This window comes from Harpegnathos saltator, unplaced genomic scaffold (genome assembly GCF_003227715.2).
Source record: "Harpegnathos saltator strain DR-91 unplaced genomic scaffold, Hsal_v8.6 scaffold13, whole genome shotgun sequence".
NCBI classification, from domain to species: Eukaryota; Metazoa; Arthropoda; class Insecta; order Hymenoptera; family Formicidae; genus Harpegnathos; species Harpegnathos saltator.
Window position 1 is genome coordinate 273,240 of NW_020229906.1, and position 13,326 is coordinate 286,565.

Below are 13,326 nucleotides of genomic sequence, written 5' to 3' on the forward strand. Positions count from 1 at the left end.
CAGTTCGTTCTTTCGAGATGCCTATGGCCTCAGCTATTTCACGCATTTTCACTCGCCGATCATCTAACACCATATCATGGACTTATTGAATGTTTTGTGGTGTTGTAGCAGTTTTTGCCGACAACCTTTGCGTGGATCATCTTCGAGGCTTGTACAGATTTAAAAAGAGCAGCCCATTTTTTCACAGTGGAAAGTGAAGGTGATGCATCCTTATACACTTTTAACAATTTCGGATGAATTTCTGTTGGTGTTAAACCATCTGTGCGAAAACAAAGAATTTAATCACTGCACGATATTCAATTTTTTCCATTTTAAAAAAGACAATGAAACTGGTGCTACTACTCGAATGACTTGACAGATCGAAATAAAATTTTACATGGGTTTATATCAGGGATGCCACTTTCCAATACAATTATAGTTTGACAGTTTCTAATGCCATCTATGTGTCAGGCCGAGAACTTTTCAGACTGCCCTCGTACTTAACAGTATAGTGCTCTAAATAGCTGTTGGAAAGTAGAAACTGCAAAGACCGGTAAATGTTGATCCTTTTGATATATTATGATTGATATTATGATTTACGCAACATAATTTGGTTATATATGTATAATATGCTTACATGTATATTGACCACGCACACAACATTTTATACAGAGTTCTATTTATTATTATGTATATATATAGACTTCTTAATATCTTTTGTATAACAGTGTCGTACAATATTTACAAATATTGTGCATATCCTTCGAGAATACAAATAAAATTTGATACTATATTGACGAATAAAATATGAAAATAATAATTTACCGCTTTAATTATATATATATACAGGATGTCCCATTTAACCTGACAAATCGTAATATCTGGAAAACTACATGTCGGATAAAAAAAAGTGGGTAATGAAATTTGTTCGCCTCGAAGGGGGACATCCAATGATATCAAACTCGACCTCCCATCCCATTCCCAGGGGGTAGGGGTGGGGGGCAACTTTGAAATCTTAAATGGGAACCCCCATTTTTTATTGCAGATTCAGATTCTACGCCACAAAATACGTAAGTTTCGTCCGAAACTTTTTTTTTGATTCGTGATAGATGGCGCTGTAATCGCAAAAAATTAGATTTTCTGCAATTCTCCAGAAATGATCATTGGATTGAAAAATAAAAAAATATCTGTTCAATATTTTTAAAAATATTTTTAAAAAATATAATAACAGTTATTCCCCCCATCCCCTCGGGGTAAGGTGGGTGATAACGTTCAAATCTCAAACGAGAACCCACATTTTTCATTGCAGAATTAGATTTTACGTGAAGTTTTTATGAAAACAATTTTTCTCATTCGTGATAGATAGCGTTGAATTTTTCCGAGAAACTACTTTTAGCGTTACCCAGGAACAACGACGAGGACGTAGTAGCTTTCTGTTCCCTTCGGGATGCTTGTTTTAGGTGAGTCCCCTCGCCTCGTAACAACTCTGACGAAAGAAGAACGTGATCGTACTCTTTCAGGAAAACGCTCAGCATACAAATTGACAGCATCGTCAAAATTTCTCCTACATTCGCCATAAATGAAAATCATTTCAATTTTTTCTTGCACAGTTACATAATCCATGATGCAAAGTCAGAAGAAAATGATAGTGGCATGGAACACTCTTCAAAAATTGATTAAGCACCTCTTCTAGTTAGAAAGGTAAGTGTCTAATAATGATCGTCTCTTAAGTTCTATGGGCGCGGACGATGGAGAGATGCCACTAACAAATTAATTATGCAAAATCACCCCGATGGTGAGAGGCGAGGGAACTCACCTAAAACAAGCACCCCGAAGGGAACAGAAAGCTACTACGTCCTCGTCGTTGTTCCTGGGTAACGCTAAAAGTAGTTTCTCGGAAAAATTCAACGCTATCTATCACGAATGAGAAAAATTGTTTCCATAAAAACTTCATGTAAAATCGAATTCTGCAATGAAAAATGTGGGTTCTCATTTGAGATTTGAACGTTACCACCCACCCTACCCCGAGGGGATGGGGGGAATAACTGTTATTATATTTTTTAAAAATATTTTTAAAAATATTGAACAGGTATTTTATTTTTCAATCCAATGATCATTTCTGGAGAATTGCAGAAAATCTAATTTTTTGCGATTACAGCGCCATCTATCACAAATAAAAAAAAAATTTCGGACGAAACTTATGTATTTTGTGGTGTAGAATCCGAATCTGCAATAAAAAATGGGGGTTCCCATTTAAGATTTCAAAGTTGCCCCCCACCCCTACCCCCTGAGAATGGGATGGGAGGTCGAGTTTGATATCATTGGATATCCCCCTTCGAGGCGAACAAATTTCATTACCCACTTTTTTTGATCCGACATGTAGTTTTCCAGATATTACGATTTGTCAGGTTAAATGGGACACCCTGTATATATATATATATATGTGTGTGTGTGTGTGTATATGTGCGTGTGTGTTTTACAAAGAATTTTCTATATGTGAACTCGTCTGTTAAAATCTTATTACATGTTTGTACATAATATAACGTACACAATATACAATTATGTAGTGCACCACACATAATTACGCATATAATTATGTTATGTTATGTTATATAATATAAGCGGCAGTACACGCAACCGTTTGCACAGATGACAGCTATCCTAACCTTCAAAACATCAATTTCGACAAATCCATATTTTTTTGCAATGTATTGAGTGATGCTTTCAATTATCATACGCTTTTGACACACATCAAAATACGCAAAGTTTTATTGGATTTTCACAAGATTTCACAAGACAGGGAGGCATATATTTGAGGTGTCTTACAATGATTGTCGCACGACCGTCGTCTTTACGTCGTCACAAAGCTAAGAGTCAAATATCAAGCGAGTGATTCGTATCATCGTTACTTAATCGTTATCACATGCTACGTCGTATTATCAATCTCATATTTCTGTCGACCTTGTCGACAATCTGTCGACTGATAGTGCCTTCAAGTGACCGACTTGTAGAATAACGTCGATTAGTGTGTCTGTCGATGAGCGAGAATTATGTGCAACAAGGTATTACCGTATTTCGCAGCCGGAACCATCGTCAAAGGCTTTGGCAGAGGTTCAAAGGCCTTAGGTATTCCGACAGGTAGTACCCATTTTGAGAATTTTGTCGGAAATGTAAGATATTTGAATTAAATCTTCACAGCGAGTCCATATCGGTAAAAACATATTCTATCCAATGAAAAAAAAAAAAAAAGAGAGAAAAGTGATCAGAGTTGCTATTTATGTGATCATTAATATTGAATTAAAATTGAATTTCATTACTCTCTTGAATCCGTATGTCGAACAATGATCGAAGATTTTCATTTGTTACGAGTTAGAAGTTTTGCGCAACCGTGTGCAAGATTAATTTCAAATCGACAAAATCTGTTCGCGTTGCGAACGGACGCGAAGCAGATTTGAACTTTGAATCGCAGCAAACCTTAAATACAGACTATATTGCGGTTGCAGACTAGTGGAGATACATATCAATTTGTATTTGTTTGTTGCGAACATTATTATTCTATCGCTGACAAATAAATATCGATCATCGATCCGCGATACTTTTTAACATTCATTTTTCTTCTTCGGATTTCTGTCTACACAGTTTATATTTATCGCTCGTCAATTCGCTTTCTTCTCTTTATACAGCTGAAATAATTCGTTTCATACTTTTTCTAACAGTATCGTGTCCGTTAATTAAACTGTTTCTTTAAAAACTAGAATGTGGTTGTTCTTTTCCCTCTCGTTTCTTCCATAACGATCATACGTGTGATACGATGCTAGTTTACAAACGCGATATATTCCAAATATTTAAATTCGTATCTGATCACTGTTTAATGTCGAAGAAATTTCACTAATTTAATAAAAATAACATATATTATTCAAACTACCTGATATATTCAAACATTAGCTAACTTCTCGGAATCCGTGGTCAATACCTTGCCAGACGACTTAAACACTGGAATTTATTATGGCTGGGCCTCGTTGCAGAAACAAATTTATAAGATGGTCGCAAGTATCGGATGGAATCCATATTATAAGAATGAGAAGAAATCAGTGGTAGGACAAATGACAACGATGTGTAAAAAGATATTTTTCTCGATAATCACAAGCAATTGTCATAATATAATAGTGTCATAAAATATATAGTGTCACGCTTAACTACTATTCAAATAGAATGAAATTATAAACATCAAGATATTCATCGCATCACGCGAGAGAAGTATCACATTTGAGTCGTGTTACAGGAAGTCCATTTACTACACAAATTTCAAGATGACTTGTACGGTGAAGAACTTAAAGTAATTATAGCTGGTTACATACGACCAGAAAAGGACTTCTCGTCTGAAGGTAATATACATGATACAATTATGTGTGATAATTAATATAAAATCAATACAGCGAAGGATATAAAATATATACCAATAAATTAATGATTATTCCAAAAGAATTCGAAATAATTTCGTATTTCTATGCAATTATCATTCGGCATTATTTATCTTTGCAGAGGAACTCATCAAAGAGATAAAGAACGATATCGCGATCGCGGAAAAGAGATTAGATGAGCCTGTTACGAACAAGTTAAAAGACCACGACTTCTTAATCAAATAAGTGAAATGAGAAGAAACTGCAGATTTATTTGATGAACAAATATTTCGTTATTTCTATTTTGACGGTGAGAAAAAACTGTAAAATTATAAACATTCTCAAGTATTGGTTTTCTAATGAATTGGTTGCGACCTCAGCTTTAAAATATCTCACAAAAAAGAAAGGAAAAAAACATACACACATATATATATATATATGTATTTATATATACAATTGTATATACACCGTCCATAACACGTCTATCAAACTGAGTTCTATTGATTATTTGTTGAGCCCATTGGCGAAGGCGGTGGTGGAGGCGGTGGCGGCGGCGGTAGAGGTAATGATGCGGACGGCCAAAATGTATGGGTATACTGAGCACTAGAATGTACAAACGCCATGGGATAATTGGAATTGTAAAACAAAGGGTTCCAAGAAGTTTGGTCGGCAAAGGAAGGATTGGGATATCGAGAGACATAATCATATTGTGTGTTCATATCAGCAGCCGGATAATATTGATTCCTATAATCCGAATCATCTGAATTAGAATACTGTGACGACGGCGGCACGTTGAAAGGTGGTGTGGGGTATCTTGCTCGATGTAGCGGCGACATGTCATATGTGAAGCACGCATTCCTCGGATTACCATAAAACGGCCGATACACATTAAATTGATTTGCACGATTCAATTGACCACTGTTTCTCCAGGTCGGTCGATGTCCATATTCACTGTGCCCTTGAAATTGATAGTTTCCGTCTCGCGCATTTCTCGGCCTGCAGCCAGTTGAATTCGAACTGGACGTACTTAGAGTAGGAGCTCTCGAACCAACTGTATTTGCCGTAGAATTTGTTAACGTGGGAGTAGAATCTATAAAAGGATAGGATCAATGTTAATTGTCTCTGTGCGAAGAAAAAGAAAGATTTATTTTCTAACATACAAATTTTTATATATCTAAACAGGTCATAAATTTTCCGTCACTCATCGAGACAAGACCGAGAAGAAATATAACACTTACTCAATGTACACATTCGTTTGGACGATTTCTGTGTACCATCGCCTGAACTGCGTGCGGGGTTTCTTCGCTGTCTATTCAGCTTTTCATAGTAACGCTTTTCCTCTTCGTCGTCCGAAAAATCCGGATGGTCACCATCAGAGCCACCGTCGCAGTTTGCATCGGAACCTTTTATTCTATAAAATAAAAAATTTACTCCATAACGTAATATGAATACGGATGGAAATAAAAATATATAAAATACTAACTTCGTCAGTTCAGATAAAAAAACAAAAAACGTGTAGCACGAATCAGGACAATAATAAACTGGCGTGCCCACAGTGATTTGTCTCTCCTGTATGTGTTCGACATTGTTGAAACGAATAGTGTAATGTGGTTCTTTAACGGGACCGAATATGTCGAATATTTTGCCGAGTGTTTTCTGGCCCTGTTCTATGAATAAAACTGTTTCCTCTCGGAGCGCTGGCTTTTCGGCTCGAGGTTTTATAATTACTAGTTCCTCCACTATCCCAATAATCTAGAACATTTAATATATTGCAGTACTTAAATATATGGAAATAAAATAAAGCAATGTCTTACAACATTATTACCTCACCAAATAAATCACAGGTAACTTCTGAAACACTAATCTTTAAATCTTCCACTGGTGGTAGACCATTCAATTCACTTTGTATTTGTACCGGTTTAAGTGTGTTCATTTTTATTCTTTTCTTCATCCTAAAAACACTAATCATAAGTTTGTACTTCAACTTTCATAAATCAAGGGAAAAAAATATGTATGTATATCATATTTTATTTCCTATAGAAAAATAACGATACATACTTATTGTCATCGTTGTCATCTGAATTATCACTATCATTGTCTGAAGAATTACTGCTATCCCTGCTACTAGTATTTGTACTTGTACTGCTACTGCTACTGGAATCACTCTCACTATCGCTAGAGTCACTCAATAATACTTCATCTATCTTTTGACGATACTGATGCAAATTTTGTATATCTGTGTGTGTATCTACTTGTGCATCTGCTTGTGTATCTGTTTGTGCATCTGCTTGTGTATCTGTTTGTGCATCTGCTTGTGTGTCTGTTTGTGCATCTGCCTGCAAACCTATTTGTACATCTGCCTGTATATTTATCTGTGTATCTATCTGTGCATCTATAATTTTCACAATATGCTGATTCTTGGCCTCTTCTTTATTCAGTATTGTTTCTTTCACATCTAAATCAGAATCTTCGTATTCTAAAGCGATTATATCAAGAGATGTTTTATTCTCAATATCTGTTAATAAATCAAATATATCATATATATTTAGTAAAATAATATAAACGAAATATAAAATTACCTATTAACATATATAAATGTTATGATTTAAAATGATAATTATCCAATTAATGTTCCTCAAATATATATCAAATAAGAAACATTCATAAAAATATTTTATCTAAATGTATATGTATTAGACAGACCAATATATCCAGCAAACACAATATTACATGTAACCTGCATGTTAGTTGTAATTTCCTACTCAACAATATAACTGTTATATTGTTGAGTAGAAAATTACAACTAACATGTACGTTACATGTAATATTGTGTTTGCTGGGTACTTATATATTTACCTTTGGTTTCTGTAGACATGCTGTTTGTATGTGCATTTTTTGTATCTACATCCACATTTGTTTCCATTTTAACTCAACTTGATCCTTTCAACAAAGTTTTCAGCTAACAACTTGAACAAATTTGCAAAATGCATTGGCTTATGGAAAAATATATGTTGTTAGTTTACAAAAAAGCTTTCTCAAAAATAGACTTTATAAGATGCCTGCTGAGATATAAGATACATGATGTGTGTATAAAACATTAAAATATTTTCATATGCATAAAGAAAAGAAATATATATTCGTCTATGCAAGATGATTATATATATGCACCATATATATTAATATATATTATTACCAAAAAGGTTCATGCGGTTTTTATTTGAGTTCGATGAAACGATCCTCTCCCATTGTTGAGACCTTATTTTGTTGAAACTTATTGAACGTGCAAATCAAACTTCAATTCAATTCAATAAATGGCTCTGGGCAAAATAGGGTACAGCTGCAACGCCACTCTCACGATGTAGATAGATGAAATTCTGGTTCTGGTTCAACAAATGGCTCTGGGCAGAGCTGTTACACTCTATCCCCTACGCCAGTCAACGATTATGAAGATAAAAGAAAAACAGGGACAACGCGTACGCAGTCCCCACGATCAAAAAATATGCATGTAGTTACAGAAATCACATCCAACCGCCACGGAAGCGAACAAGAGGTCTTCCTGACAGATTAGATGAAATTCTATAAGGCTATTTAGCCAGTAGTATGGAGGTAAAAGAAAAACAGGGACAACGCGTACGCAGTCCCCACGATCAAATAATATGCGTAGTTACAGGTACCACATCCAACCGCCACGGAGGCGAACAAAAGACTGGCAAAGCAAACTGAATCCGTTTTTCTCTCGAAGAGCTCAGAACTACAGCCATCGGCACATGGTGCTTGTTTTCGTGCTAAATTGCTTGCTGGATGAAAATACTGCGTTCTGATTGGTGCATCTATCTTCGAAAATGTACCAATCAGACCGCAGTATTTCATCCAGCAAGCAATCCAGCACAAAAACAAATACCGTGTGCTGCCACAGTATAAAGCCGGCGGCACACGGTGCTTGTTTTCGTGCTGGATTGCTTGCTGGATGAAAATACTGCATTCTGATTGGTACATTTCCGAAGATGGATGGAAATGCGCCAATCAGAACGCAGTATTTTCATCCAGCAAGCAATCCAGCGTGAAAACAAACACCGTGTGCCGCTGGCTTAAGTGTACACAGTAATGGCCGCGTTCAGTAGAACAAAGTGATCAGAGAGCGCTTAGTGATTATTGTCTGTGATTGGAGCATTCTTTTAGATTCTTCATAGACCCAGAAATATTTACCAATCAGGAGCGAGATTCAGTGCAAAATCTAGTAATGTTGTCCAACTGTTGGTCTGCTGAACGCGGCCATTGACACTGAACTTTTTAAGTGGTATTCATTTTCCAGTGCGCATGTGTCGCTCTATCCTACTAGGAACATGGCAGCCGCCATAGATGACGTATTTAGGTTAAATGTTTCATATACATATGTTTATTTGTATGTGATGTACCAATAAATCTTTGGTACAAATAAAAGAAATTGTTACAAAATATCAACAAAATGATTCGAGGTTGGCATAGTTGTGCCATGTATAAATGCCCGAATATTTCAAGACGAATACCTTACCTGGGTTAAGCTTTTTTCGTTTCCCGAAGGATGTAGAAAGGTAAAAATAATAATTTTTTATTAATTTTACATATTTGTTTTGGAATTGCCAAAAAGTCTAACTTATATATGTATATATTTCCATTTCTCAGATGTAGATTATAGTTAAGGAATTGCGGGCGTACAATTAAAGTTCCAATAGAGAACTTATATAAAACATACCGGATTTGTGGAAATCATTTTGATTCTACAATGTTTTTAAATGATTTAAAAAATCGCCTCCAACTATACGTAGTTCCAAAACCAATGAATCTACAAATAAAATCAATCAAACGTGTACAGGTCTACAAATAGAAAAACCAACGAATCAACAAATAGATCAGTCTGTACATGACTTTTTATTAGATTCTGATAATCACATATCTTTTTCATGTAAAGGTAAGCCGAACTACGATAATATAGAATCTTATTTTATTTTTGTCGAAATTTTTGTCGACTATTCTTTTTAATACTCTAAATTAATATTAACAACTACACGTTATTAAATAATCCAATTGTTAATTGAAATTGTAGAGCAGGATGTAAACGTTATGGATGAAGATAATCGAAAGGATCAGGAAGGAACAACTATCTGTTACACAAGATGAGAAAATACAAACCGATTCCACATTATCTATTAATTCACTCCGAAAAAAGATATTGAAAAAGAAAATCCATTTATTACAAAAAAAATTACAGAAAGTTAAGAAACAATTAAAGCAACAGGAAGCAAGTTATACAAAAAAGATTAAGAAGCTCTCTCTACCAATAGAATATTGTGATGCAACAGATCAAATATTGCCACCATCTGTTGCGACCTTTGTGAAAGCACAAGTACACCTGGCTCAAAAGTCGCCAAAGGGTAGGAAATTTTCTTTGGAATTTAAAAAAATGTGTTTTACTTTATACTTCAGTGAACGTAAAACCCATGAAGTTTTATCAAAACAGTTCTGTTTGCCTAGCACAAGAACTTTACAACGTATGATCGAAAATTTTGAAATTTTTCCCGGGTTGCAAAATAATGTTTTTGATATTTTAAAAGCTAAAGTATCTACTGTTAAAACTAATCTTGATAAATATTGTACATTGTGTATGGATGAAGCTGTATTAAAAGCACATTTATTTTATAATATATTAGTCAAGATACGGTATATGGTTTTGAAGATTGGGGTGAAGGAAAATCGGCATTGCCAGCATGTAACGTTGCAGTTTTAATGCTTAGAGGTATATGCACGAATTGGAAACAACTTATAGGATATTTTTTTCTAAATTTCACATTTCATGCTACTAAATTAAAAGATATAACGCAAAGTATAAAAAATTTGCAAGAACTTGGATTTATAGTTATTGCTTTTGTAAGTGATACGGGACAAAATTTCATAAATGTAGTACAAGCATTAAATGTTACAACAGAGTCACCATTTTTTGTTGTTAATGATCAACAAATAGCTCATTTCATTGATCCACCACGTGCTTTGAAAGCTAGTCGTAATAATTTTCTGAAAAATATTATTAAAGATAACGGAAAATTTATTTTATAGAAATACATTAAAGAACTATACGATACAGAACAAAATAACGAAAATAGATTAGCACCCAAACTAACAGATATACATATTATGCCTACTAATTTTCAAAGAATGAAAGTTCGCTATGCAACGCAAGTTTTGAGTGGAACAGTAGATGCTGCTTTAAATAAACTAGTAATGTCTTGTAATATTTCATATGAAGCCCTTATTGCAGTTAATTTTGTTCAAAACATGAATGATTTATTTGACATGTTCAACTCATCTACAGTTTTCCATAAGATAAAATATAGACAAGCTTTCAGTGGTCAGGATTATCAAATAGAATTTTCGTCAAAAATGAAAAAATATCTAAGTGAATTAACAATATTTACAAAACAAGGAGTTAATATTTCGAAAAAAGTTAAAGTATTTAAATATTGGTGTCAAAACATAAATTCCCTCTTAAAGATGTGGGATTACTTATGTGTTACTGCCACAGATATAAAATTTTTGTTAATGCGTCGTTTTAATCAAGACTCATTGAAGAATTTCTTTGGTAAAATCAGAATTATGAATGGTAACGCTTTTAACGCCTACACCTATCCAATTTTATTACTCTTTTCAAAAACTGTTTTCTGTAAATTACTGTGTGCCAAGAACGAGGAATTGTCAACAAGATAATGATGAAATGTTAACGGCTATGGTAAATTTTGTAACGCAATATACGAATATTGTTGAAAATGAAGTAGACGAAAGTGAAGGTGTATCTGTACGTCTAGATAATCATGATTATCGTCAAATGGATATTAACGAACAAGATGCGTTGCGATACATTTATGGATACCTTATTTGTAAATGTTTAAAAATACATTCATGCGATTTGTGTTTAAATTACAGCAAAGAATATGTAGATTTAAATGATACCTCATACTATTGTTTCTTTAGAGCGTATAATGCTACTAATGATAATCTTTTTGGTAATTTATGTATGCCAAATAATAATTTTATTGAATATATTACAACTTTGGAGGACATATTTTTTTAAGAAAATTGAAGAATATATTTTGCAACCACTTATCGTAAATAAATTGATTCGACTTTTTAGGCAAGTCGAATTTATTCCTCCTTGTCCGTCTTTTCCAAAAAATTATTTAATAAAACTTTATGCTAGAGTTCGACTATATTATACTATAAAATGTATTAACAGGCGATTTAAGTCACAATACGGTCGTAAAAAAATGGTTATTTTGCATCATGACTGAAAGATACTTTGTGTTCATTACTATAGGTCTAAGATACTTTGTGTTTATTATTATATATATATAAGATACTTTGTGTTCATTAAATATTATTATTAAATATTAATATTATATATAATATTATTAAAATGTTATTAATATATTATATTATATTGTTATTCTTATTTTATGAAACTATAATAAAAGTAAATTTATAATTATGTTGCAATAATTGTTGCCTAATATTTTATTGTTGTTTCAGTTGCTGATTTTGAGAAAATATTTTCATAAACAGAGGAAAAGTGATGGTAATCTATACAGAATGTTTGTCAAAGGTCGTTATTTTCACAGTGTTATTATTCATTAAAAATTTATTTTAAAATTACTGGACGAAAATATTAAGTCGTTAGTAGTTTACGAGACATATGCGATCTAAAAAGCAAAGCTTTTCGCAAACAATGCTTTGGTCAACCAAACGGATAACAAAACAATTTCTTGAATTAATTTCAATCGAATTCTACTATAACAAAATTGTTATTTAGAGCTTAATTATAAAATTGTTATGCTGAAATTTGAAAAATCATCATAAATTATAACGTCTATCGAAAAAATAGTTCAGAATTTGTCGATTCAATTTTCTATTAAGAATAACATTGTAAATAATGTGTAAATAGTGGGCGTTAATTAACAACATCCTGTATATATCTAGTCATTTTTCACTGTTTTGATTATGAATGGATTAATTTTATGATTCAGATATATACGAATGCTGTCAAAAAGTTGACGAAATATCAAACAGATCGATATATTTATACAATTATATATTAATACAATAAAATGTTTTCCTAATGAAGTGTATGTATATTTGATATTCCATGTGAAATGTGTTCTAATATTCACGATATTCACCAGTATTAAAAATCTATAGTTTATGTTACGTATTCTATAGATTTTCAATATTAGCTGTAAATATCGGAATACAGCCTATGATACGACTGAGCGGTAAACTGTTTATTAGAAAATAAATCATTTTATATGTTAACGTAACTCTAATTTAAGCGCTTGTCCTACCTTCAACATGGCGTCGAGTCATGTGACCAGGGACCCACTGCATCAAAGATGCCGACGCTCAGTGTCAATACTGTATATATTTATACTGTGGCCTTACTCTTACAGCTAATATAGACGAACCTTGAGTACGGGTGTTAGTCAACCGCAGCTTAGTAAAGGCTACCCCACATGTAAGACGTAAGGTTTCGACCAATCGCATTGCTCGATTCGGCCGTCTGTAACCGTAATTATTTGAATGTACAACGGAATTGGTTAAAGTGACCCTAAAAGAAATAATTTCACGAAATTGCGTGATCAGCTGATGAGAAATATATCTGTTTCTCTGCCTAATATTACAAATTTAGTAGCCAAAACCAAAATTGTGAACAGAAATAGTATATGTCCGTAAACGTCCAAGGCTGCGTTCCGAGATCCACTGTCAGTACTGAAAATCTATAATTTGTGTCACATACACTGTAGAATTTCAGTGTTGGCAGTGAATATCGAAACGCAGCGCAAGCGTAAACGGAACGCATTTCGGAACACAGCCACTAGGAGAAAGTGAGAAAGAGTGTGATATAGTGAAGGAGAGAAGAGAGAAG

At 33.5% G+C, this 13,326-nt stretch overlaps 2 protein-coding genes and 2 long non-coding RNA genes across 9 annotated transcripts; 2 read left to right on the forward strand and 2 right to left on the reverse strand.

Annotated features, from left to right (window-relative positions):
- Positions 1 to 14: 14 nt before the first annotated feature.
- Positions 15 to 2,900, reverse strand: LOC112590649 (uncharacterized). Its single transcript, XR_003114366.1, has 2 exons — positions 2,806 to 2,900; positions 15 to 259 (listed from the first exon to the last, which is right to left on the reverse strand). It is a non-coding gene; the product is annotated as an uncharacterized LOC112590649 (long non-coding RNA).
- Rfk (Riboflavin kinase) lies at positions 2,513 to 4,873 on the forward strand. Its single transcript, XM_011142102.3, has 4 exons — positions 2,513 to 3,117; positions 3,925 to 4,073; positions 4,262 to 4,364; positions 4,522 to 4,873. The coding sequence occupies exons 1-4, from the start codon at positions 3,030 to 3,032 to the stop codon at positions 4,623 to 4,625; spliced, it is 444 nt and encodes a 147-aa protein (XP_011140404.1). The 5' UTR covers positions 2,513 to 3,029; the 3' UTR covers positions 4,626 to 4,873.
- LOC105183766 (H/ACA ribonucleoprotein complex non-core subunit NAF1) lies at positions 4,853 to 8,191 on the reverse strand. 6 transcript variants are annotated; one of them, XM_011142104.3, is made up of 8 exons: positions 8,048 to 8,191; positions 7,573 to 7,804; positions 7,236 to 7,345; positions 6,438 to 6,894; positions 6,205 to 6,340; positions 5,863 to 6,131; positions 5,618 to 5,790; positions 4,853 to 5,469 (listed from the first exon to the last, which is right to left on the reverse strand). In XM_011142104.3, exons 3-8 carry the CDS (start codon positions 7,300 to 7,302, stop codon positions 4,877 to 4,879), a joined length of 1,695 nt encoding a protein of 564 aa, XP_011140406.2. In that variant the 5' UTR covers positions 7,303 to 7,345; positions 7,573 to 7,804; positions 8,048 to 8,191; the 3' UTR covers positions 4,853 to 4,876. The 6 variants fall into 6 exon arrangements, with proteins under 6 accessions (XP_011140406.2, XP_019697289.2, XP_011140408.2 ...); XM_019841730.2 differs by having other exon boundaries at positions 8,054 to 8,180; XM_011142106.3 differs by having other exon boundaries at positions 6,438 to 6,855; positions 7,573 to 8,180.
- Positions 8,192 to 8,692: 501 nt separating this feature from the next.
- LOC112590657 (uncharacterized) lies at positions 8,693 to 11,756 on the forward strand. The gene is made up of 3 exons (XR_003114381.1): positions 8,693 to 8,950; positions 9,042 to 9,327; positions 9,463 to 11,756. It is a non-coding gene; the product is annotated as an uncharacterized LOC112590657 (long non-coding RNA).
- The last annotated feature ends 1,570 nt before the right edge of the window (positions 11,757 to 13,326 follow it).